Source organism: Bombus vosnesenskii, unplaced genomic scaffold (genome assembly GCF_011952255.1).
Source record: "Bombus vosnesenskii isolate JDL3184/JDL3185 unplaced genomic scaffold, Bvos_JDL3184-5_v1.1 scf7180000013266, whole genome shotgun sequence".
Lineage (NCBI taxonomy): Eukaryota > Metazoa > Arthropoda > Insecta > Hymenoptera > Apidae > Bombus > Bombus vosnesenskii.
Genome location: NW_022882926.1, coordinates 3,251,258 through 3,276,947, shown reverse-complemented (window position 1 = coordinate 3,276,947; position 25,690 = coordinate 3,251,258). Strand labels below are relative to the sequence as shown.

General features: G+C 41.9%; 1 protein-coding gene across 1 annotated transcript in view; it reads right to left on the bottom strand.

The window, feature by feature from the left end:
- Positions 1-25,690, bottom strand: part of LOC117230142 — a 145,532-nt gene that overhangs the window by 55,534 nt on the left and 64,308 nt on the right. The window contains exon 3 of the mRNA XM_033487265.1: positions 7,084-7,712. Coding sequence (XP_033343156.1) covers positions 7,308-7,712 — 405 coding nt within the window. The 3' untranslated portion in view covers positions 7,084-7,307. The remainder of the gene's footprint in view (positions 1-7,083; positions 7,713-25,690) is intronic.

Sequence of the window (25,690 nt, the reverse complement as noted above, 5' to 3'; positions counted from 1 at the left end):
TTCTACGAGGAATTTATGAATGAGGCTGTTTCTAAGCATTAAGACACTCGTTTGAATCATTTCTTTGGCTTAGCTCTGTAATTTTCACCACGACTTCAACTCTGCAAATTTTGCCACGACGCGACATCTGCGTGGGTTTACCGTAAACGAATTCACGGTGCGCGCATAGACCCAGTGAGGAAGGGTTAGCAGTTCCTCGTCTCTGCCCGGAAAATCGCGTAAGCCGTCTCGGTATCAGGAAAAGTATTTACATATCCGCGTTTCGCGAGCGTGCCAGCCCATCAACTCCAGCATTTTCACGTAAAAATGTCGAAAAGCGTAGCCTAGCGCAGTTCGCCAAGGTGTATGTACACGCCTACGCTTTGTAAGTCTGAGTTTCTGGAAACGTAGTCTGCTTTGGTAAGCGGCTTAACCGATCTTAAGCGGCTTCGCGTGTCCCTCTGAGATTCTTGCCCGTTCACCGGACACACCTGACGCGACGCAGGTGAAAATATCTGGAATGTTAGCTCGATTCCCTCGCGACTTTTCGTCTCTCGAAACATGGTTCAGCCACGGGTCACCGGGGATTCCGATCTCATTTCGAACGAATAAACCTCCACGTCGACATTCCTCGGCGACGATCCATTCTCATCCACAGTGCACGAGCCTTTGTCAGCGTGTTAATCGTCGGAGTAGATCTGAACGCCAGGATGCAGCGCCCCGTCGAGTTCGTCCAGTAGGTTGGATTAACTGTCTGATGATTATCTTACGGACTACCATTTGGACCGAGGATTTCGCGTTTGGAATGTTACACGAGTTCTTTCGAAATGTAGTTAGAGGTGAGTTATGTTGCTGGACGTGGTGATCCAATTTTAACAATACGTGTGAAATTTAAATTGTTTGTTAACCCTCTTATTCTTGTAAATACGTTCTTCGATTCTGTCCTCGCTATTTCGACTTAAGACTACTGATCGGTCTAATAACAAGGCCAAATTTGAATATCTACAAAACTATATAACGCAAGGAAGAAGACTATATTATTCAAAACATCAAAAATGCACCGGTTATACTGTTAACATTGCACCATTCTCATAAAGAAATGTACTGAGAATCTGAATTTCAGACTGTATTAAACAAAATTGCATTGACTTGTGTTGTCTATAAATTATCACAGTAAAACCTTGACTTTGTAAGTCCCAATTTGATCCTCGATAGATCATATGTTTAAGACTACTTCGAAGAAACAAGAAATTCAGACAACACCATACTCTGATTCCAAGGAGAAGGGCCAGAAACTGCAACGTAAAATTCATTTTTCTGACTCGCAGCAGCGAGGATGGGTTCAATCGAGAATCCGGGTCGTGCGATTGCGAGTTTACGAGAGTCTGTCTCGGACATCGGGTTTTTATAGGCGCGATGGTTCGTGATTGTAAATGATAAGGCTTTCGTGAAAAAATTTACGGTATATCGAAGCTCGCTTCCGCGATCGTTAGAGGCAAACGCCTGAAAAAGCCCAACAGAACGAACGAAAAGATAAAAGAGAAAAACGAAGCAAAAGTCTCTAGTGGACCTACGAAAATTACGTGCTACTAGTTTCTTGGTTCTCGAGGGCAAAAATCCAGGAGAAGTTCATTCTCGAACACACGAGGATCCATAGCTACCTTTTTTTGTCATCGTACTATTCTTCTATACTATACTCCTGTCATTATGCTATCGAAAATTACATCGAATCAGTGTCTTGTTTCGCAAGATTAAGACACTATGTCACTGTGTTATCCTTCCTGTCTCTCGATCCTCGCCTCTTTCCAACGTCGTTGCTGTTCCCTTTAGCTTTCTCGAAAGGTGGCCCAACCAGCCACGGAAAATGACGAAACGCGGCATTACCAAAGTTGCGCACAAAACGCATTATACACGACGTGCTTCGCCGAACTTTGTAAATATATCCGGTAACAAATACGCGAGGAGAACGTGCAACGAGGGAGAAACTGGGTGAAATTGTTTCCATGAAACGTGAAACATTGTAGGCTTCGACCGTATAATCCCGTCGCGATGTTTAATTACGAATTTTAATAATGGTATTGTGGATGGCAAATAGAGTGCTTCTTTAACAAACGATAGCTCTCTGTAGTCGCATGCGCTGACTTTTGTTCCAGTATTTCGCGTTTTGCTAATGGTTTCTGTCTGGAGAATAGAAAAGGCGTATAATCATGGAAATTTGATTTAACGCTATATTTTACTCTCGCATCTGCCTATAGTTTGATTTTCTCTATTGTTTCATTTCTCCTAAAGCTGAATTATATCGCATTGATACTAGTAAAAAAATTAATTATCTGAAATTATTTTTGAAAAATGATTATCTGCCAAAGCATTCAAAATTATAGTATTATTGATCATAGTTACATTGGAAGTTGAAATCGAAGCAACATCTGCTGGACCAAAGTTACTTATGATTCATGGGAAGGAGAAGGCAGAGCAGGGTTTCCATCGCGATAACCGCATGGAAGCTTTCTCCCTTGTACACTAAACGACACGATCCTTTTGTCCGTGACTACGGCCCGTGACTCGACAGTTTCGTTTGATCCTTTAGTATTAACATTTGTACAACATTATAACCGTATTACATCCGTTGCTACAAGGGCAGCGGACTACTTGTGTTGGATCGTAACAAACTTTACGAAGCTCACGGTACTCCCACATCTCGAACACGTATCGGTGTTTCTGATGTTACTATTATTCTAGATAGCGCAGGAAATACAAGACCTCTCGCGTATTGTAATTCCATTCCAACTTCTAAATCTATTTCTTACGTATAGTTTAGATTATATCATATCAGATACACATAGTCGAATTATTATGCTATAATAACTACATATAACATAATCAAATTTTGTCAAGTACTAATGGTAGAGATAGCATTCATCAACCATGAATGTTATCTAATTCACGAGATAAGTATCCAATGAAAAAACCTCAGCAAAGTACTAAATCCTTTTCCGTGGTTCAAATTAACCTCTTCCATCCTCATTTTCCAAATATTCTAACAGAAAGAACCACATAATAGAGGAAGATAGTAAAGTTTCCCTCGAGCCAGCGGCATTAACGTCGACTTAAATTTCCCATATAAAAATCCCAGAAAAATACTAAATCTCTGTTCATAGTCTAAATTAACCCCTTTCACCCCTATTTCCAAGCGTTTCAACGAAGAAAGCGACGAAATTGGACCATCGTGGAAATCTCGTTCGAGAGGATCAAAGAATACTGACCCGGGCATTCACGACCCAAGCGCCATTGTGTTAAGCACAAGGGGATGAAAACTCGATCCTCGCGGATTTTTGCAGGAAAAAGCGCAACCATCACGCGAAGGGAGTTGCGGTGAATGGAAGTTACTCGATAAAACTATCGTTGCTGTTCCCGATCGTCACGGTCGGACGTAGCCGACCGCTTCCGGGGTCCCAATAGCGTAACCGTGCTTGTTCGCGGCCCATAACTGCCAAGGGACGGTTCGTGCCATAAGTTATCGGGACGCTTGGCTGCCGTGACATTTTTCATCGACCAGACGGGAAATCGAAGGGTGTGAATGGTGGATGAAATTCGGGATTTCTAACGGTGAAAATTCGGCCCCGTTGAGAGTGACTGAATGACGGCGTTAACGGTCGATTAAATAGGAAATGGGTGAAATTTGGGCGCCGCTTGTAAAACAGATGGAATTGTGGAGTTCCGATACTTACGTATTAAGACTATCGAAAATTTTTTCTTTTTTTAACATCGGTCATACGAAACAGGATTTAAGAATGTTGATAATTAAATGTGATTCTTCAGGAGTCTACTACATATATCCTTCTATTCGTATATTAATCTTTCCTTCCTCTGATTTCTACTAAACTATTACATTTCAATCTAAAAGATCTTTTCTGTATCCTCTTGTCAAAATTTCCACCGTTCCTCTTTCTATACTTTTTCGTTCTAATATATCCCAGATTTCCTTCGACAAGCTACGAACAAGCGACCCAAATTTCCTACAAGTTACACCATAGGGACGATGCTGCGAAGACAGTGAGTCGTCGATTAAGTCGTCGATGAGCCGAACTTTAATAAAGCAAGCGATTCAACCGTCCCGTTGTATTACGTATTTACGTAACAATGGTTCTCCTCGCGCTTCAGTTGACAAAGTCAAGTCCCACCATCAACGCCATTTCCTTCAGTTCCACGATAATCTGCCTGGCACGAAGGGCTTCTTCGCGTAACGACGATTGTCATGCGGAACCTCTGTCGGCGACTGTATATCGCGGCACATCCCTTAATCGCTTTGCAAATGTCGGTCACGGATATCGGTGACACAATCATGAACTGCGTGGTCTGGCGTCCCCCTGGGTCGCCACTGACTCATCCTACTACGGCACAGTTTGATAAGTGGATCCGGCCTCCTATGTCCGGACGACGCATATATCCAAGAACTATATTTTTCAGTGTCAAAAGTAAGACGATTTCCAGCCCTGCGCGCGGTTCTTACGCTATATAGAGCAAAAGGATGAAATCGTAGGATCCGACGCTTGCCTCAGCGACTTTCCTTCGAGTTTTTCGTGGCACGAATCTGGAACCGATGGGACATTCAGTCTAGGGTGTACTTTGGAAATCGATAAAATGTTTTTCCCAGTTTCGAGGGGAAAAAGGGGGATGATGTCGGGTGATAATAGGAATAGTTATTTATTACGTATTTATTGAAGAATGCTAGTTTGAGTATTGAAAGTGTATTTGTTTCGGCATGGATGTTAATGGAAATTGTGAGAAATGTTATTTATTAGGTATTAGGATCGTAGAATGTAGATTGTAGAATGTGAATCGGAATATTGAAAGTGTAATCTTTTTGGTGTAGAAAGTACATGATGCGTGATTCCCATGTGTGAGGCAGATAGGAATCGTTGTATTTGTGCGAGTCATGCGATATATTCTAGAAAAAGAGTATCTGGATGGAAAATTGGAATACAATCAAAAGTTTGTCCGAGCGAAGCTAAGATACGATTCTCTCCCCAACCAGAGAATCGATGTATTGAACTTACTTTCCTATCATTGCGTTTTATCTCCGCCTGCGAGAGGTACGCGGAATAGCTTTTAATCGCTTGCCAATATTTCAAATAATATATCAGCACCAATAAGTAACCAATGTACACTTATGAAATGCAATCTATTATCGATACTTTGTCCTATTCGCTGTTAAAAGCTTTTACTTTAATAACATCGATCTATTGCTTCATTTATTTTTCATAAGATCGTCGATTTAGCTGTGTTAAATGTTATGCCCGATTAGCACCAACAAGACGAGCAGCATCTCGAAATCGGAAAGAATCGGACGAGGTTTAACTAGCCCCGTAAATTTATCTTAGCTTAAATGGTACGTTACACGGAAGAAATTCTACGTATCGCGGTTTCCGCGATTAGAGAGGAGGACGAGTGCGAATGCGGGCGATGTGGTAATTCTCGAGAAGGAAACACAGTAAGACTGATTCATTTTCGTTGAACTTAGATAACAATAAATACCCATTTTCCTTTTCGCCCTTCTTCCCCGTCGCCGGTATCTTTAATCAGATTTAAGAGAGCTCAGCCAGAAAACCGCTTCTCTGTCTTCCTGGCCGAGCGCGTAATCGCCTCGCGCTCTTGTTTAACAGCCCGGGCCATCTCTCTGAACCCTCTTCGTGTGCAATACGCGCAATTACGATTGTTCGAGTAACCGGGAATCGCTATCCGGACCCGATATTTAACTCGCGTTCTCGTGACGCTTTATATCCGCGCGGTGACCCCGCAAATTGCTACGTGCCAGGATGACAAAAGAACGCCGGTGGAACGGACAGAGGAAAGGGAAACGAGCGGCCGCGCCGCGCCAGCAATTAACCCGTTGTTAATTAAATTAACCAAATTACAGACACGACTGGGGGGATTCTTTTCCGCGGCTTAAATTAAGCGACCCGAACCCGCAATTCCTTGCAGCCGCGCGCCACTGCATTTACCTCGCAGCGTTTATTCTCTCTCTCTCTCTCTCTCTCTCTTGCTATCTCTCTTTCTGGTCGACCAGACGAACCAACTATTTACTCTGTGTACGTCTGACGCTTTACCTCCATATTTTCTTTTTTGCTCGCGAGATCGTTGGCTGCTGTAAAGTTTCGAACTGTTTTACGGAAACCTTCGTTGCCAGTTTTAGTTACGAGATTCCTATTGTCAGCGTTGGGATGAAATGGTATTTTTAAATCGAGATGTAAGCTCCTGTCGCTGCATTATAGTGAAGTTATACCATGTTGCAAAATTGTCTTTGGTTATCTAAATGATTACAGTGGAACTTCGTAATGAGAGTCTAGTTAGTGTCCGACTAGTGTCTAAATCTACTTATGTGAACGTGAAATCTTGTTATACGATTAAAAATATCTAAAATTTGCTGATATTACTTATACACGGGTCTTCGTCTAATATATTATTTCATTTGAAAAGAACAAATCCAGAAAGCTTGTAAAACGTACGTATTGTAGATGTATGAATCATAGGGAAATTGTAAGGAATCATACGAAGGAAAGAAGAATATCGGCAGTCGTGAATGGCCCATTTCAATGAAAAGAGCGTATTCCTTCCATTCTTATCCGTATATCGAACATTTATATTCGTTAATAAAACTACTATTCCACCTCGAAGTCGTGACAACCTGCACCTTTCTTCAGACCTTAATTACCGAAGCGAGACCCATCGCAGAAAGAATTTTACGAGTCTACTTATATCTCGTAGCAGTCGTTCGAAATCTGACAAACCTGCACTTCCACGAGTCCAATTACACCGAAACAGTTCCAGCGGACGGTCGAGCGCAATTCTTCAGCGCCAATATCGCGGTGCTGGATCTCGAAAAGAATCTCTTGGTGGCACGATTTCGAGGCAGCGCGTATCGCGTGAACCAATCGACCGGGTATATTTTCGTCAGGCCACGCCATAAAACGAATCGCGGTGGAAGGAGTAAGCGAGACGGAACCTGGTGGACCAGTGTCCGGTAGCAAGACAGGCATTGGCTGCCGGTCGACAAGACAACATGCAACGAATTCCTCGTTAATTGAGATGCCATGGACGACTCACCCTTTAACCGGCTTTTGAGGCCAACAATAAATACTCGTTCTCGTGGCGGCTGTTATCTGGCGACGACGTATCTTCATCCAGATTCAGGGTAAAATGCCGGCGGTCTCCGGGAACACCACTTCCACGTATACCAGCTTCCGCCGTCCCTCATTCTTTTCGGTAGTAATATCACTGTATAATTACAACTTCTGCGGTTACGACGAGGGCCAGCCCAGGCATTTTTCTTATCTCCCTGTTGGTCCGCCTGCAGGAGCCGCTCTCGCAACTCCTCGTAGCCTTGGCCACGGCCACTTATAGCAAACATAATAGGGTTCTATTCCGAGACCAGGTTTTCTTATCTGATGTACCGCGACCGGCTTCTCCCGGGACGGACACTTATATGGCCCGTGTAGCGGAGCACGATGCTCCGCCATTCGACCAGGCATTTTCCTTATTGGCCCTCTTGCAGCCACTCCGCCCAGCAACCCTCTTGCAGCCAACTCATCGCTGTCGTTTTCTTTCCCGTAGCTTTGCGACCACCGAGACAATTCGACTACTTTTCTGAATATAGGTCTGGCGTTTCTACTAGTTTCTACTGCCTCGCAGCGGTAGTCGTTTTTCGGGATTATGGTACTGGTAGCTCTGGTGACCTGGAAAATATATGGGAGGTTAGATTTGGAAGATTTGGAAGAAGAGTTGTTCGGGTTTCGGTATGAGGAGTGCGTCGCGCATGACTTTGACATGATTTTGGAGAGTATATGGAGTATTTAAACTGCGAAGTTGTAAGTAGCTATTACAGGTATACGGTCAAGTTGATGAGTTGAGCGGTGATTGTGTAATCTGCGCGAGTGCGATAAGTTTCATGACGATTTCTTTAAACTTACGTACGGTAAATACAAAGAGATATGGATGTATTAAAGAATGTATAGTATCGACTAAATTTGAAAGATTAAAAATACTCGAACTTCGTACACCTGGTGGAATATATTTTATAATCGTTAAAATTCCGGAAACGGCAAATGGAAATTAAGGGAGGAATATCGTTTTAATCCCCGTATAAACACTGTATTGTATAATTAATTTGACAAAATGAATTATTTGGACCATACGTTATGAATTTATTTACGTTTATTATTATAAAATCTAGATATAACAGTAGTTATAAATCTAAATTACGTGTATTTTCCTTTCACCAAAGGTTGAATCAGAGTTCGCTGTAACGCATCTCTTTATCTTGCGATTCTCGACGATGAAAGAACTAGTCAGTCCAGAGGGAACGATACTCGACCACGCGTTAAGATTTATATGATTTTTCCCGTAATAATGACGCCGCTTTGCTGTTTATAAATTCATGCGTTCTCGCCGCGGGAAACGAACAATTTATGTGTCTCTGGCGTGCCACTGTCGAACATTTTCCCACGGTGAACGTAACGTTTCTCATACAGTCACCTGGACATACATATATACGTGGTCGCATACGTGTACCTTTCTCTACCTTCTTTTTTTTTTCTTTTTTTCATTCATTGTCCAGGGGCCAATTGGATTTTTTCTCGAGCTGTGCGCGACGCATCGAAATTCTGTCGCGCGACGGAATGTAAAATGTGGGCCAATATCGACGTGTTAAAAGAGAAGATTAAAAGAGAAGTTAGCAAGGGAAACGAAAGTTTGTCGTTTACCTTTTTCGTACACGATTAATTGTTTCCAAATGGAGAGACACAGGAGAGAAAAACATGATAAGTCAGTCATATTTCTCGTATTTTATAGAAGAGCAATTTAAAAAATCGATACGTTGTCAAGCAACTCCACGCCAAAACAATTTTGGTAATTGTTTTCGGGATTAAATATACGATTCTATTATTTAAAAAATATTAATAAGATTCGAGAGTCACATCGATTGTTATCAATTAAATTAAGCTAACGTAGTAACTAAACAAATATTGTTTCTTTATTAGAAAAATGTTTTGAGTTTATAATCTATTATTCAATTATTTCATATTAAAATATATTTTTTCAGCCACTTAAGCGACATGAAAATTAAAAAACTAACAAAAGTGGATATATCAGATATCTGTCGCGTGATCTTCAAATGGAAGAAATATTAATTCGAACAGTAAATTCGATCAAAAGCAAATGGTGTAGCTTAACGTGACCCAAATCATCGCATCAAAGTTCGTAGTATGATCCGGATTATTCCATGGAGGGCGATGTGCAAACGATCATCGCATTGGTATCGATGTCGTGTCCTCAAATCTTGATGAAGCTGGTTATAATGCCGGCGGTAGCTTGAGATGATTTCCAGAAACTACGCCGTTTGTACAACCACAAATTCTAGCTACCAATTTAACTAATGACATCTACTTGAAATTCACTGAGGCATTAGTAAATGATTCTCGATAAGTCATGTTCTTACGACGTTATCCATATTAATCGCCTAATCGGAAATTGATTAAAATCTGCGATAATAGCGATCACGTTATCTCTAAAATGTTATGAAAATTCGAGTAAGAAATTTAAAAATTGTTCCTGATGCGGTTATACTCTTAAATTGGCTAATAGGTCGTTATTGGTGTTAACTATGTCTAACCGAAAATCCATTAAAACGACTGTATTTTACGATAATCATGAAACTGATTATAATTAGAAGTGAAATAGCAAATGATATGAAACAGCAAAATCTAACTTTTCTTTTTTAGCGAAAAACTTCATACGGTATGTGGCGAGAAAGAAATTATATAAACATTGAAATAATTTATCGCAGTGTTTCGAATTATCGCAAAGCAGCGCTATCCTCGTGAAAGTCAATTAGACTTTGATTTTAAAAAATAAAAGTATAATACACAAATAAATAAATTTTACGCGTTCACAAAAATATTTTACCTTTTACTTCTCCTTCGAATCTGTAAAAATGGGGAACGTTGAATGTTCATAGCGTTTAAATTATAAATGATGTAAGTGCGAAAGTTAATAAAAATGCATCTTCTATTTCTACCAGAAATGTTTATCTTTGACATCTGTATCGTTTATCTCACATAAACTCCTCGATTCGCGTTATCTCAATTTACTATCGCATTATCAACAAAACACAAAGGAAAGTGAAGTAGGAGATCTAGAAATGAAGTTCCTAAATATCCCCTAAAATAGGAACGGCTCTAATGAAACGGAACAAACTTGAGGAATTCGTGCCTCGCGATAAAATAACCTGAAGCTGGGAGTAACTGGGAATCTTGAAATATGCGGCTAGAGGTGGGAACGCTACGGGCTTCCGGTTACCGGACGGCAATTAGTCGGTATTATTAAAAGGAAAAATTTATACGCCGGGTCCACGGACGTCTGGCGGGTGTTTGCTAAATTGTTTCGCATTCTTGGCCGCCGTTAATAGAATTACTCGAGTTTCGACGCGATATTCTGCAGACGGTGAATGAATTAAGACCGGAACGAGCGAGAGGAAGAGAGGCGGAGAGGAAAAGAGAGATACAGAGATGAGAACGAACTCTGGGTCCGTTTCAACGGTGTCCTTCCGGCGATTCCGCGTTTTCGAATCAATCGAGTTACAGCCAGTGAATGAGGAAAATGCGCGAGTAATTGCGAACGATGCTGGCGAGGCTGTAAATTTGCCAAAAATCGCGAACCGGTTAATTAAGGTCGGTTTGATCGGAACAGCCACCAAGATGAGGGCGCGATCTCATCGAGTTTAATTAAACTTGGCTGATGATCATCTTCTCTTCTTTTTAATCATTTAATTTCATAATCTTTCTATGCCCATCTTTCATATTTTTCTATATTTTTAGAATATTTTAGAATTGTTTTATTTTATTTGTATTTTAGAATTGGCTCTTCTCGTATGGCGACAAAATCCTATAAATAATGCTTCACATTTTTCCGCAAAACTTTGCTAACGACCACTTTCCATTCTCTCTAATCACGTCATTTTGATACAGTATCCTTCGTATCTTTCTGTATTTTTAGAACATTTCGGAATTTTTAGTTTGGCTTTTCTTATACGATGACGAAATCTTGTAGATCCTTCGTGTTTTTGTATCGAAGCGTCGAAGGAACATAACTTTGATGGAACTCTCTCTAACCTTTACTCTTCCATCTCGTCGTTCTTTTCTTTATCAACTCTTTTCGTCGTTCTTTCTTTTCCTCTTTTGTCATCCTTTACAGATCGTCCTTTCTCATTTTCTCTTCTTTATCTTAATTTAACACGAATACGAAAGGGTCACCTAGCGATCTCGTTATCTCACAAGAATACCAATCACTTCAGTTACGATAACTTTAATTACATTCGTGTTGAGTATATCGAGAATTTATTCTCCTTTTTAATTTTTCTCGAAAAAAAGGACATTGCACGTGTGTTAAAGTAGACACGCGGCAGAAAGTTGGCTGACCATCGGGCGACGAGTTTCCTCGTCAAAAACAGCCAGCCATCGCATTGCTATCAGCGTCCTTAATGCCGAAACTTTTGCGCTGGCTGTGCTATCTGCGCCAAATAAACGAATTTGCCAGGAGTTAGCCGGGATAATAAAGTTCCTCTCTCTTCTCTCTGCTCTTCTTTTTTTTTCTCTGCTGCCCCTTTGTTTTTCACCTTCTTCCCTCCACCTCGTGGGACTACGCGAGACACAGAACAAACAACACAGCGCGTGGAGAAGTTGCGGACAGTGCGGGCTGATAACGATTCCTCGGTGAAAATAAAAGGACCAGGGAAGAGTAATGATACCCATAGTTGTAAACTTTCGGCCGAGTAGACCGTGTACGACGATATTCGAGAGTTACGTTAAGACGTAGGTGATAAAGATGGCAAGTCGAAATACTCAGGATAGGGGGATAGGTTTTATAACGGCCAGGTGTCGAGTGGCCATTTCCTCAGGAAACCCATAGTCTAGGGTTGTTCGACCATCTAAACACGTTCAATCTCTAAACCTTATTCGTTCTTATCTCTTTTCCTTCATTATCGTCCTTTAGTGGTAGCGTTTGGTAACATTTCGATGTAGAAAGCTTGTAAGCAATAAAATTGCTTAGCAAAACAATCAAAGGTTTCCATCTATTTGGACAACGAATAAAAAAGATAAAACAAATATTAGGAAATACTCAGAACCTAAAACCTACCTGATAACCCATACCCGCTAAGAATACGAGAAAAGACAAATATAATCAATGTCTACAAATTCCCGAAACTTTCTAAACATCCCCTCGTCTGTTTCCCCCGTTTCCTCTCTTCAAACGATGTGTATGATAATTAAACAGGCACAAAGAGCTTCAAAAAAGGAAGAGGGTGAACGACCAAGCGCCGACAAAGAGAGGCCAGAAGCTTTCCGACGGCTCCTCGTCGCTGTCCTTCGGCAATGGAGTCAGTCGACCTTAGAAACAAGCACAAAAGACCGTGTTCCGACGATCATCTCGTTCATCCTTCTGCTCTGAATCCACCCTATCTATCCACGACTACGTCTCGCCCCTTTCGCGATCAAACGCATGCCCCACGTGTCGTCCCGTTTGTCATTCTGCGATTGAAAACGGGACCTACTGTCATGTCACTGGTACCGGCCACCCGTCAGGTGATGCTTCAGGGTGCGTTTCAACTTTTTTGGCCGTATCTCCGCTTTGTAGCACGTTTAAGCGTGGTTCTAACTGCGGCACGATCATTGAGAGAAATTGGGGTTGATGATTTTTTAGGGGAACATGTGACGAGAGATAATTCTTTAGATTTGGCGGTTGGTATTGTTCGGATTTTAAGGTATGCGAGAAAGATAAAGAAGACAGATAGGAATATTGGATCGTTCTACGACTAATGCGATTCTTTCTCGGTACGAACATAAAGCGGAGATGGTTAACTATAATATATCCGTCGACAATGTAATTTTCGTCGTTTGGAGAATTGCAAATTAATAATGATGTAAGCCAGTCCACTGTTTTCATAAAATAGTAAGATTATAAGTTAATTAAGTATAGTACGCTAAGGGGATGGTATCTTTAAAAAGTTAAGATACGTCGCTAAATTGAGATATTAAAAATCTTGACGTACACCATTTCTAATCATTTGCTGCGATCGCTTGATACTTTTCTATTAAATTTCCTGTTCCTAGCAATTTTATTCGAATTTATCCTACGAAGAAATTCTAGAGAAACTGCTCTCTCAATATTGCAATTATTCCAGACATCGAAATATAGCAGCGTCTCCTGAGCGTGATATTAAAGTTCCAAGAAACGGTTCGCAGAAAAATGTTTGATTTCCGGCAAAATAGAGGCATTCGTGGCCCTCGAAGGCGTTTCCAAATGCTGCGATTTGATTGAAAGTTCCGGCGCGCCAGTTGAAGACAAATGGCCCCGGCAAGGTCACCGGAAACGCTCTCAGGGCCGCGTTGTTTTTGCCCTCCGCTTTCAAACTTTCGATTGCCCTCGAGGAAGTTTGCCAGCGCCTCCGGCAAGGGAATTCCTCTTTTCACGGAGGAAAATCATTCAGCAAGGTCATCGGTCTCGCGCAACATCCTCGCTGATGTTTCCATTTACCGACTGATTAAAGCAGCATTGAAAAATCTCGACTTTCTAAAAAACTACCATATGATATATGTATATTGCATAAAATATTTCACCGCGATCAAACCGGAAAAGGCACGATAAACGTTGTTTCGCGTGTATATATAAAGCTCGGCTAATTGAATATTTATTCATTTGTAATTAAAATGAATCATCCTTCTCGTCTATACACTAATCCAATTGTAATCAGCTGCATTTCCCCCTAGCGATAAAATTACAATTAATGAAAAACAAGTAACAATACGATGAACGAAAACCGGCCGAATAATTCGATTTCGATCAAACAGACGTAGACGCGTTTAGAATGGAGAATCGGGCTAAATATCAACCGCGAGAACTCGACGAATTTTTAATGAAAATGCTCGCGACTGATCGATATCTGGCGCACGCGGAATCATAGCCCTCGATGGAGCACACTATCGTCGTTCTTCTCTCTCTTCTTTCGTTCCCATTCGTTTTGCGAGCGTGGAAAACTCGCGCCCAATGCCGGATGCATTATCGAAATATTATGACGTTTGGTGTCCGGTTTCATCTGATCTTCCATTACGTAAATTAACCAGCTTTACATTTGGAAACGGTATGTGACCTGCTTCGGGCCAAGTAGGATCAATACCTGATAACGTACGCGACTGGACGCTCGATAGAATAATGAATGATAATGCACGATAATTATTCGCTTAATCGTCCGACTTAATTATTGAAATTGCACGGTCAATCGTTCAGTCAGTCGTGCTGCTATAATTAATGGTATCGTTTCACACCGGGTCTTGTCGCGACTTTATGCTCGAGTTGAATCGCCGCAGTTATTTTTATCTTGAAAAAGGATTGCTTGTACGAAGGTGATCGCCGTGTAAAATTATTCTACACGGTGACAACGCACGCTAAGAAAAGGAATCATCGACGACCGTGAAACGCTGCTGATCAGAAACTCGAACGAGCCCTAGTTTTAATTCGTGCGTTCAACGCGAAATGGAAAATTAATTTCAATGGTCGCGATGAAAATAGAATACTCCGTGTCGTTTTGTTCAAATTCTCCTCTGCTGTTTTCTCTGCTTCCATTTTGCCCCTTTTTCCTACCCATTACATGCTTATTTATTTGTTCGTTTAATTACCTTTGCCTCTTTTTTTTTAATATCTAAAAATGATACTTCGGATCGATTGAATTGAATACGCGAGATTGGTTATCCGATGCCTCTGTTGCGTAATGGGAAACGGAGAAGTAGAAAATCGAGGATAACGAAGCATGGAGTGTAGTATGCCGATGTAAGAATAAAATCTTCTCGTTTGGAACAATAGTATCGTCATTTAGAAAGATCAAGACGAATTTTGTCGTTTCACTCTCATAGCCAAGAATGATAAGTTTATAATATTTTTTGCTACGACGATCAAATGATTCCTTTTAACGAAAAGCGCACAAGGGTTTCTAAAGTGTTAAACATTTGCATTTTACGTTTCTTGTGATACGGTTCATTGTTAAATTGTTGCTTTCTTTTGTTAAATATTTTCAAAAAGTGAAATGCTTTCTTTCGACACAGCGTTCCTGTTGGAATATTTCGAGCCGCTGGCGAGGAGACAAACGATGTTTCGAGCGTTCGTGAAGGAAAGCTTTTGTAAGCGGTTCGAGAAGCGGACACAGTATAAACAGCGGTCCCAAAGCGGTCGATGGCAAATTAGTGCGTGCTCTAAACACGCTGGAAGCCTATGTTAAGGCGTACAGGTACACTTAACCGGGCGCAATCACGGCCCAGTATTTACCTTGTCCGACCTGCTATCGGGTTAATGCGGCTCACGGTGAAATTAGTTTCGCTAATTTAACTCTGATAATGCGCCGATACCGTTTGATTGATCGTCCGTTGCCCACGAGTTACAGCGTCGCGTTCGATCCCGCGGATCGATCAACCAAGATCGCGATGGATTTGCGACTCTGCTGATTTTCGCAAACAAATTTCAGCTGAAATTAGATGGCGACGACTCCGATGGATTAACTTCGTATTCCGAGTCCTCGTTAGACAGAAAATTAAGGAATTCGCCGTTTAATGTCCTAATTATTCTTCCTTTATTTTTTTGTTTCGAAATAACTAAGTGATCATCGAGATTCAGATTTAAAGTTTGAAGCATTGAACAGAGGAGATCGATCATTTTCCGCTTAGTGTCGTTTCAGACGCGTTTTGAAACGTACAGCAGACTCATCTTTGATTGCCTGTGTGATGGAAAACAAAAAGGACCGACAACGTAGAGAGCAACGCTGGAGAAACATGGTCTGTATAAACACTTTTTCACGATTTCTTTAACAGTCCAATCGAACGGAATGAAAGAAAGCCTGGGATACAGCGTAAGGCACTTTGTCCATTTGGAGTATCCTATTTCCGTTACCTTGAACAACACAGTAAAAAGGATTCTTAAATGTTTTTCTGCTAGTTTGGATGAAGATGCGGAAAGACTGTCCAGATAACTGAAATGCCTTGAAAGTCATTCTATTATAAAACTCGATATTTAATACGTAATTTTGATCGTATACTACAAAAGGATTATATTGGGAATAAACGTTGCTGGATATAGGAATAGGTGAAAGTAATTTATTACCGCGGAAGGATATTTACGGCGAGTTAGCAGCATCCATTTGGAAACTAAGAGGAGACGGTGCTAATCAGGTCGGTTGGATATCATCGATTCGTCGTTAAGCGGAAATTTCTGCGCGAACTAATTATTCCCGTCGGTAGGAATTACACGACGCTTTTCCGATTCAATGGTAGCTCTCAAATATCACGGAATTTCACCACCAAAATGCGGAAACCTATCGAACTCTTAGATTCCCTAATCTTCTCGTATTCGGCATTTTCTTTATATTCGACGATCATAAGCGAGAAACGTGGTGATAAGTATATTTTTGCTGATTTTTTGATTTTAATTACTATTATCTTATTGTAAATATTAGCGAACGATGAAAATCCAGCGTACGTTTTAGCGTAATTGAAAGATCTCAAATTTCACATTCGAAGGTACTAAATTTTTTATACAGCAAAGTGTATTCAGTAGAATAAATTTTTCGCAATTACTCTGCATTTTCAGAGGTTTTTTTTATACGTTTAAATAAAAAAAATTGTTCCGCAAAAAGAAATAGCTAGAAATTGGAGAGAAACGATCGTATTTTTTCAAATTTACCTCGATACATCGAGCGCCTTGCGACGATATTCGGACGATTGGCTCACACGAGATGCAGTTAAACGATTCTTTATTTATGTATTCCGCAACGAGGGGATGGTCGTGGCCAAGGTTCCTCGTTGTTCCCAGCCCGGCTGCAACTCCGGAAACTTGTCCAATTAATTTTAAAAGGTTCTCGAACGGAAGGAAACTTTTAATTACGCAATCTGCCTGTCAAGAATCCTAATTTCCATGAATTTTTTATCGCTACTCGTGTTTCTTCGAAGTGTCGAGTGGAAAATAAACGGGAGAAAGGTTGGAGATGATTAAATGACGATTACATGGGCAAACAGTGTTGGAAAATGAAATAAACTATCCAAGAAAGACGTACACGAATATTTACCAAGTACTAGAGAACGTCGAATATCGTAATGGCTAACAAAGGTATACGATTAAGCCACTCAGAACGTAAACTAATTGTATAACGCCATTTTAAGGCCAGAGAAGAGTGATCACGTTGGAAATATTTTTTAAAGTTTATTTTCGAATTTATAAGCCTTGTATACATTCTTCTGCTTTAATAAATAAACTTACAGAAATTATTTTTATGAATGAATCTAGGAATACACAAAATTACAAATTATATTGGTTAAAATAGTTGCTGGATTCACGAGCATTCGAACGACTTCCTAGTCAAACTTTCCCGAGTCGTTTGGCTAAAATAGCATAATAATCGTATTCCCGAGATAATTTTGATGGGTCGCGACTATTGCAGCGACACAATATTCTGCGAAGACGAAGGCTGAAAGGAAGCCCCGGTAGCAAGTAGCAGCAACGAGCGAATCCTTGCCAGGGCTCGTTTGTACCTTCTTCGTTGCTGTTTATATTTAATCTAGCAGCAACGTTTAGGGCCTTATTTCTGCTTAACTAAGCGTTTCTGTGCATTCCACTAGGCAAAGTTTGTACAAGTAGAAACTCGACGGCGTTACTTCCACGCCATTCAGTAATTCCCAACGGAGCTACCTCCAAGAAGGCTAATAGCCAGCCGAAGCGATGCTCGCTCCCTTTTAAGATTTATTAAAACGTACGTTCGTGCAGTGATAAAAAGAACATTTCCGCCTACTTTCACTATTCTCTAAATAACATGTGACATTTTGACATACAGTTAGTTATACGCTTTGAAACGTTTCAAACGCTGAAAGCTGAAAGATTCGAATCGTTTCGAATATGCTTCGATACGTGAGACTTTTGAAAAATTTTGTAAATTTTCAACTACGACGCTTAATGGATTACGAATTTTTAAAATTCTAAAACTTTTTAAGTTTGCTGCATGTTTTATAATTTCTAACTATATTATATTCTATCTTCGATATTTTATATAAGTTACTAACAAGATCTTCAAATTTTGATCGAAAATATATCATACACACTGTAAGTATGAGATACTTAGCAAGACTTTCAACTTTTTACTCGATAAAGATGACCTGATCCTTCGTTCGAATCGCCAGTCTTTCGAAATTAATTTGCCTTCATTATCCTCTAGTTTTGTGATTACAGAATTACCTGACCAACGAATGATCTGATAAACAATTGAAGAATTTAAAGTATCTACGACTCGAACGCCCCTATCAATTAACCAAAATAAAAAATCACCGTTAAACATTGTTACAAGGCAGAGGGTAAAAATCGATTCGCCCACGTACTCGTCCTTCGTTCTTGTTTTTATCGATTACGAACGTTAGAAGCTCTCAAGGCAGAAAGGAAAAACGAGACGGTCGAATCATTACATGCTGGATACACACGATGGCACGAGAAAAGGGGAGAGGGTGGAAAAAGAAACAGGTTGGACGGAGTAGAGAAAGAGAGAGAGAGAGAAAATTGTAATTTTCCAAGAGGCTCCCAGCGAGGTTGAGAGGGTTTTTACAGCATTATTAAAAAAGGTGTGTTTCACGGGCGGGGATAACGAAACTTCCGCCAGCGCGGGGCTCGCCTCCGGGCGTAAGTGGTGCTTTAAAAATTAACCGGGAGTATTATATAGTTTTTTACAGCACGGGCACCTTGGCCGGCCTCTCTGCCGCGTTTTATGGACCGCCAGAACGAAAATCCTATCTTTGTCTGCTCTCTGCTCTGCTACTCGTTCTCGATGCCGAACGAACGAAACGTGTCACGAGAACGCGTTACGCTCGGCGTAACGGGGCGTTATCCCGGTCGCTAAGATGTATCCAATAAAGCGTCAAGCGTTAAATTCCGTTCGCGTCGCGGCCGAGAATTTCGCAGCCGCGAAATTCACAGTGACGGTCTGCTGGATGGAAAATTCATCGGCGCCGCTTGCAAGCATCGAGCTGCTCGTACCTGTTCTTAATCGCGAGCGAACGATCCTCGTGTTAAAATCGTCCAGTGACTTGATCGTATTGGCACGACGTTCTCGTGAATTATTCCGTTGGCTCTGGTACACGAACTACTGGATTAACATCGCGCCGCTCGGAGAAGTTTCGAGTATTTCATTTTCGAGTTATTACGTTCTTCGTTTAATTACGATCAGACGAAACGATGTCTAATAACGGTTTAATGGAACGAGTTTAAGATGACACAGAGTAATTCGGCGTTTGGAATTTCAACAAATCTTGCATTTAAAATAGATGACCATAGGTGATTTTGAAAAATCAGTAGATTCAGATCGATGAATTCGTGAGAGAATAAACTACGCGTTTACTTAAAGGGAGAAACGTAATACCCTTTCAGAGACCGAAGATCGCTTTGAAATCTCAAAAACGCATCAAAGCGAAGTAAGTTCGCAACATTTTTTCGTATAACGTGTAAAACTTGCCATGGAGTATCTTGCGTATGCGAGAAATAAGGAAACAAGGATTTTTCGAACATATATTTTCCACGACTGGAATACACGTGAAAAGGAAGGTAGAGGCAGGAGTTTGAAATTTAATGGACGTTCAGTGGCGCAGCCTGTCTGACCCATGACGTAGTAATTCTACTTGCCACGGTCGCGCTGCAGGCAGCCAATCGCGAATCGAATGAAAAGCAGATTCACACTTCATAAACGCGTTCTGAAAGTTACACAAACAATGTGAAACAATACGGGGAACGAAACAGGGGGCAGCAATTACTCCAATTAAACTCTCATTACGGTCTGAAAGGCATCGGTCCATTAGCCTCCCATTCCAGGCGTTGTTTCGGGGGAAACGACGGAACAAAAGGATCCCCCGTAAAAATCCTTCGATCCACCTTGAAATAACCAGAGGGAATCTATTCCGGCAACGGGCATTAATCATAATTAAACCCATCAGGCGTTGCTGTTTCGCCTATGGCGACGCGAACAAAGGATACAGGCCGGATATGTTTTGCGGGAGGGTACGCGCGGAAAAACGAATCGAAAGGGCCGAATGGGAGATGCGAAACGAAAATGGAGGAGAGGGAGAGGCCGAAAGAGGAGAACGTCGATCGGTATGCATTTCCTCTAGCGACTGCACGCCACTCTTATTGGCCGGCGCGGCGCACTCAGCGTTATTGAATTACGATACGACGGATCCATCGCCCTGTGCAAGAGGATCGCCGTTGAGAGATTTTCTATTAAATGTAAATACCGTGTCGCACTCGTGCACAGTTCCGTGATTCGTCGTGCACGGTCGTGCAACCGTTCGTTTTACGTTACGGCCTCTTAGACACCGAGGGCACCTGGCTGTATGCAATTCGTAGCCAACCAGGCAAAATCTACGTACGTACAGGTGGTAGATCGCAGCATGAGACAGAACGCCAAGTTTCTTTTTCAAATATCGTTGAAAAACATGTGAGGCTTCAGGCAATTAGTGCTCACTGAGGTTATCGAGCATGATAGAACGCTAGATAAGATAACATACAGATATGCTGGTTCGAGCATCGTAGTAGTGTACGATGAAAAAGTGTTGGTCGAATTAATTTGTTTCATTTTGTAAGAGCTCGCTTTATATCATTTATCAGAAATTCAATTTATCCAGTAACGTAAATTTTTCTATTCAAATTGGCTAATTCCGCGTATATAAACGCATAATATTCGTTGCATCTAAATTTCCTCGTCTCCTCAAACCACGGATCGTTATCATACTTTCGCCAAGTTGAACGATGCAAACAATTGTCCCCATCTCGAGATCGCTTTACACTGTCTCCTTCTCATCCACCCCCGTCACCAGAGATCGCAACCTGCGACGCATAATAATTCGCGTCAGCGTCGTTTTATCGCGTTAACGCGACCTCTCTGTCTCATCCTGTGTTCTCCCACCCTTTTGGCAGCGATCACCCTATCCAGTCTACCGTTAGCCAGCACGGGGAAAACTCGTAGGTAGGAAAGAGCGAACGAAGCCGTGGTACGAGGAGTTTGTTGGCGGATGCCAAGGAAACTGTCCAGTTTCTCGCGATTTTACCTGAACGCTTTCTCCCGGCGGAGTTTCCGCAACGATTCATCGTCTCTGTTCCCTTCGGTTTCTCTATCTCGGCGCACTCGTAACTAGTCCCATTCGCCGCGTCTTTGTCTTCGTCCCTTTGCCTTTTGTCTCTCTGTCCACGTTTCTCGTCCCTTTTCATCGTTTCATTCTCGTATCCGCCTTTCTCTGTTGACGTCATCCCGAAACTCAGAGGGGATCGGCCTATCCGACCGCAGGATGGACTGGATACAGAACGGGATACGGTCAGGCCAGGTCTGTTACCGTGGTAACGCGATACAGAAACTAAATTCCGTATGTACCGTCGACTAAGTGCACCTCTGACCAAAATTTCCCTACCTAAGCAAACGTTACGTTAACACTTAAACGGGATTTTGCAATTAATGCCGCTGGTTACGCGCACACGCGCACGCTGTAAATAAAACGCGATCCCTCCAACCCTCTGTTCGAGCTTCGGCCTTTGTGTATTATTCCGTGTTTGGTCTGCGCCGATCTGCGTGTCGCCGCACCGCGAAAACACCGATCCTCCTTTCACGATCGTTGTTCCGGTTCCTGGTTCCAGTGGAGCTTCCTGAAGGTACTCGTCTGTGTTTTACCGTCTGCAGTAATTCAATAAGGCGATGTAAAAATATTACTGTCGAAACTTGGTGAACTTGAGAAGATTCGTGTGGATGATGAACGATGAAGAATCGAGCGAATTTGTATACCAAAGTATCGACAACGAGAGAGAAGTAACGAGGTGAAATAGGATGCACAGTGCCACGTGGAAATTTGCCTGCGCGTGGCAAGGATGTGTGTTGTGCGTATGAGATATCTACGAACACGAATATGATTGAGAAGTGGGAGGAGAGTTCTGTGAAAATAGTTGCAATTTTTCATACTTTACATACGTTTGCATATAATCTATGCATCTTTGCTCTTCCAAATTTGTTACAAAGATAGACATAGTTAAATAAATAGAATTCCGTAATTTCATTTTTATATTTAACAGATGAAAACCATCTCCGTAACGTCGTAAGAAATTCAAAAGATCTCTGTCTTTAGACTCGGCATTTCCTTTCAGCTTTTTCTTTAGATAGCGTAAAGCGGCAAAAACATATTCCACGAGCGGTAACCACGCTAGCAGGGAAGGTCGCGCTAAAAATTACATTTTCACGCTTGGCACAAAGCCTCACCCTCGAGGTTGCGTATCGCTCCCGATTCCGGCGGGTGCACGCACGTGAGCGTTTCCTCGCCCCCACCCAGTTGTTCGAGCGTTACGGGAAGGGTATCCGGAACGAAATCTCTGCAGACACGTCGTTTCAACGTCCAGGCTATCCGGAATTCTGCTGTCGGAACGAGAACGCAGCTGAAAGACAAGCGTCTCCATCCCTCAACGTTGGTAGGCTCTTCATGCGCCGCGTCAAGACGAGAATCGCCCTCGTGAAAGCGACTGCCGCTTCGTTTGCGCTCGAAAGATGAAAAAATCCCATGGTAAAATTCGGCCTTCGAGTTGTGAACTGCACAGTTCGCTCGACCACGAGTGGAACACACGGCCGAATTGCCTTCGCCTTTGACGAATTTACTCGTCTATGGGGCTAGTCATCGCGTAAAAATCGCCGCTTTTTGTCAGCCTCCCGCATCGACTCTTTTTATACAAACGGGAGGAGACAGAGCTTTTTTGTGCTCTCTTTTAGGCAGATTATTTCTTAGAGATAGGGGTTGCCATGAATTGGATGGCTGAGTGATTTGGTAAAAGTTCGGGGACTGAAAATGGAATGTGAATGTGTGCTGTTTCGTGATGTGAATGATGGCTTTACTATTTTCAATACTTTCGATAACTGGTATTGATCGAGTAGTTGCAATAGTCGAGTCTTTTTTGGTAATCTTAACTTGACGGTTGAGTCTTGTTAAAAATATGCTCTACAACTGCAACCACGTCATCTGATGGAATTAGAGTTGGTTTCTTGCGCTATTAAATTATTCAATGATGATCGACAAAGTCATTTTCACGCGTCTTTATTACGGTGAATCACAGAGTTCCGTTTCGATGAATCGTTTGATTTCATCGCAATGGAATCCCCTTCGATTATATTCTGCTATGAAAATTAAGAAATTCTTTATCCGATTTATCCGATCATTACGCGGCGAAGAAGAACATAAAGTAAAATTACAGAACCTCCAACAATGCTCATCTCCTCATACATTGAATAAACTTGTGTCGTAAACCGAGTTCCCATGTGACAAACTTTCTATATTACGTCGCAACATGCCGTAAATCATCCAATTTCTCGCGATACACTCAATTTCGTTCAATATCGGAAACATTTGGCTAAGCAGAAACGACTGAGCTTGCACGAGTCAAGGTATTAATCGGCGAATTAATTCGCAAGCGTAGCACGGAAGCCAGTTTTCCTGGTCGGCCGCAAGAACTTGTCATTCCAAGCGTTTACACGGGGCCGGAAGTTTTTTAATCCGTGAAGCGCAACGGCATTTTGGAGGATGCTTTGGACGCGAGATTTCTCGTCGAGACACGCCACGTCGTTGCTTCCGGGATCCTTCCTCGCCGAACCGAAAGTTCGCCGACGTCTCGGGGCAAAGTAGCCAAAGAGACGTCGACTCGCGTCGCTCGTTTCGACTTAATCGGGCCGAACTTTTTCCTTCCACGGGCAAAACCGTGTCTCCCGTCTCGCAGTGGCCCGCATTCCTCCCCTTCCGGTGTCTGGCGGCTGGTTCCACTTCGGCTGGCCCGACTACCGAAAAACTTTTTACGCGATGAAACAATCGACGCGTTCACGGAATCGACAAATCCAGCGTGAAAATCGCGCCAGAGCAAGATTCCGTGTCTCAGGCGTTTCTTGCAATGGATGGACAGTCGCTAGTCGCCGTTGCTTCGAGGAAATTGACGTTCCGCTTTTCGACGAAAGCTGCCCTGTTCGATTGCAGCCGGAAACCGGAGATCAGACCGTGGCCTCGCTTCTCCAGATATTGTTCTACACGTGCATCCTCCTTCTCTTTGACGATACCAAGGTTTTAAGGGATTTGATGGATCCCTTTGTGGATTTCTTGCTTTGTAGGTCCATTTTGGTTTTGTTTGTGATTGAGAATCGGTGATATTGGAGAGAATCTTTGTGCGAGGCGTCACTTGTACACACATATATAGGTTTTGTCATACGATATCGTTCAAACAATACACTGTACGATTATTTATGTCAGAACGACAAGAACCGAATACGAGATTCGATTGATAGTTACGACCCGGCGTTAGGTCGAAATGTTTAAAGAAATCATAACTCAATGGTTAAGAACAACCCGCTGATAAGGTCTTCTTTTACATCAATTTCTGTACGGAATATTCCTATGGTATTTTTAATCCAAGTTAAAGAATTGAAGAAAGCAGAGTGTAAATTGTTCGAAGCTGAAGACGCTCGTTGCTTCCTTGTGCGAGACAGGTGGCACGACTCGATTAAACGGTGCGGATGAAAAAAGCGAGAAGTTCATCTCGGTTAACTCGTCGTTAATACGTCGCCATTCGGAAGAAGAAGAAGGAAGTTGAGTAAAAAAGAAAGGAAAGAAAGGAAGATGAGGGGAAAGAGGAAAATCGAATGGCGCTGCTCGAAATCTCTCGAGCGAAAGTTCGCGGCGAAAGAGGAAAAATTCTCGATCGAAAGCTCGAGGCGGGCCGGCGTTGAGTCGAGTCGAACAAAAAGCTTGAAAGCATCTGCTCGTTCACGCCGCGGTAAGATTAAAAAGTTCTTCGATCGGCGAAGAGCTCGCGACAATATTACTCGCCGAGTGGCTCTGACAAACGAACGCGTGTGCACGCTCGAGAACTGACTCGTAATACGACCTCGTTACAAGAACGTTTTCATTCCGTGGAATATGAAACGTTGAATGGGAACGCGAATTTCGCCTACATACGTTTTGTACGTACTTTATTCTGACAATAGTGTCTCTCGTGTAAAACGTTGGTTGGTAGTAATTTATTGCTGAAAATGATGTGAGTGATGTAGTTGTACTCTACTGCTCATAATTATTCGAACGATGCATTTCTTATTACATAAGTTTGTACCTAACTTCGGCTGTAAAAGACGAGTAAGGATTTCTTGCTATTTGTAAAATATATGCTGCTTTATTCGAGCAATGCGCACTTTCGTTTCCGTTATATCATTTTTTGGGGATGACAGATGGTTGTTAGAAAGACAGCGCGGTATATACTTTTCTTGATTACGTTTTCCTTGTCTTTCATGCGATAAGTTTTTCAACGTTAACATTAAAATGTCTTTTAAACCAAACATTTTTTCCATCCAAGTATCTTAATACGATTTTTCAGAGAAATAAAGAATGAATAGGATGGTGTATAAAAAATATACGGTTCCACTGAAGAAGATTGAGTTAGCTTTGAGATCACCTGGACGCCGCCACCTACGACGTCGCCGTATACATGAAAAGATTTCTCTTCTGGAACGGTGTATTTTTTGTTCGATCGACTTTTTCCTATTTCTTCCCGCTTTGGAGAAATCTTAATCGATCGTTTTATAAAAGTT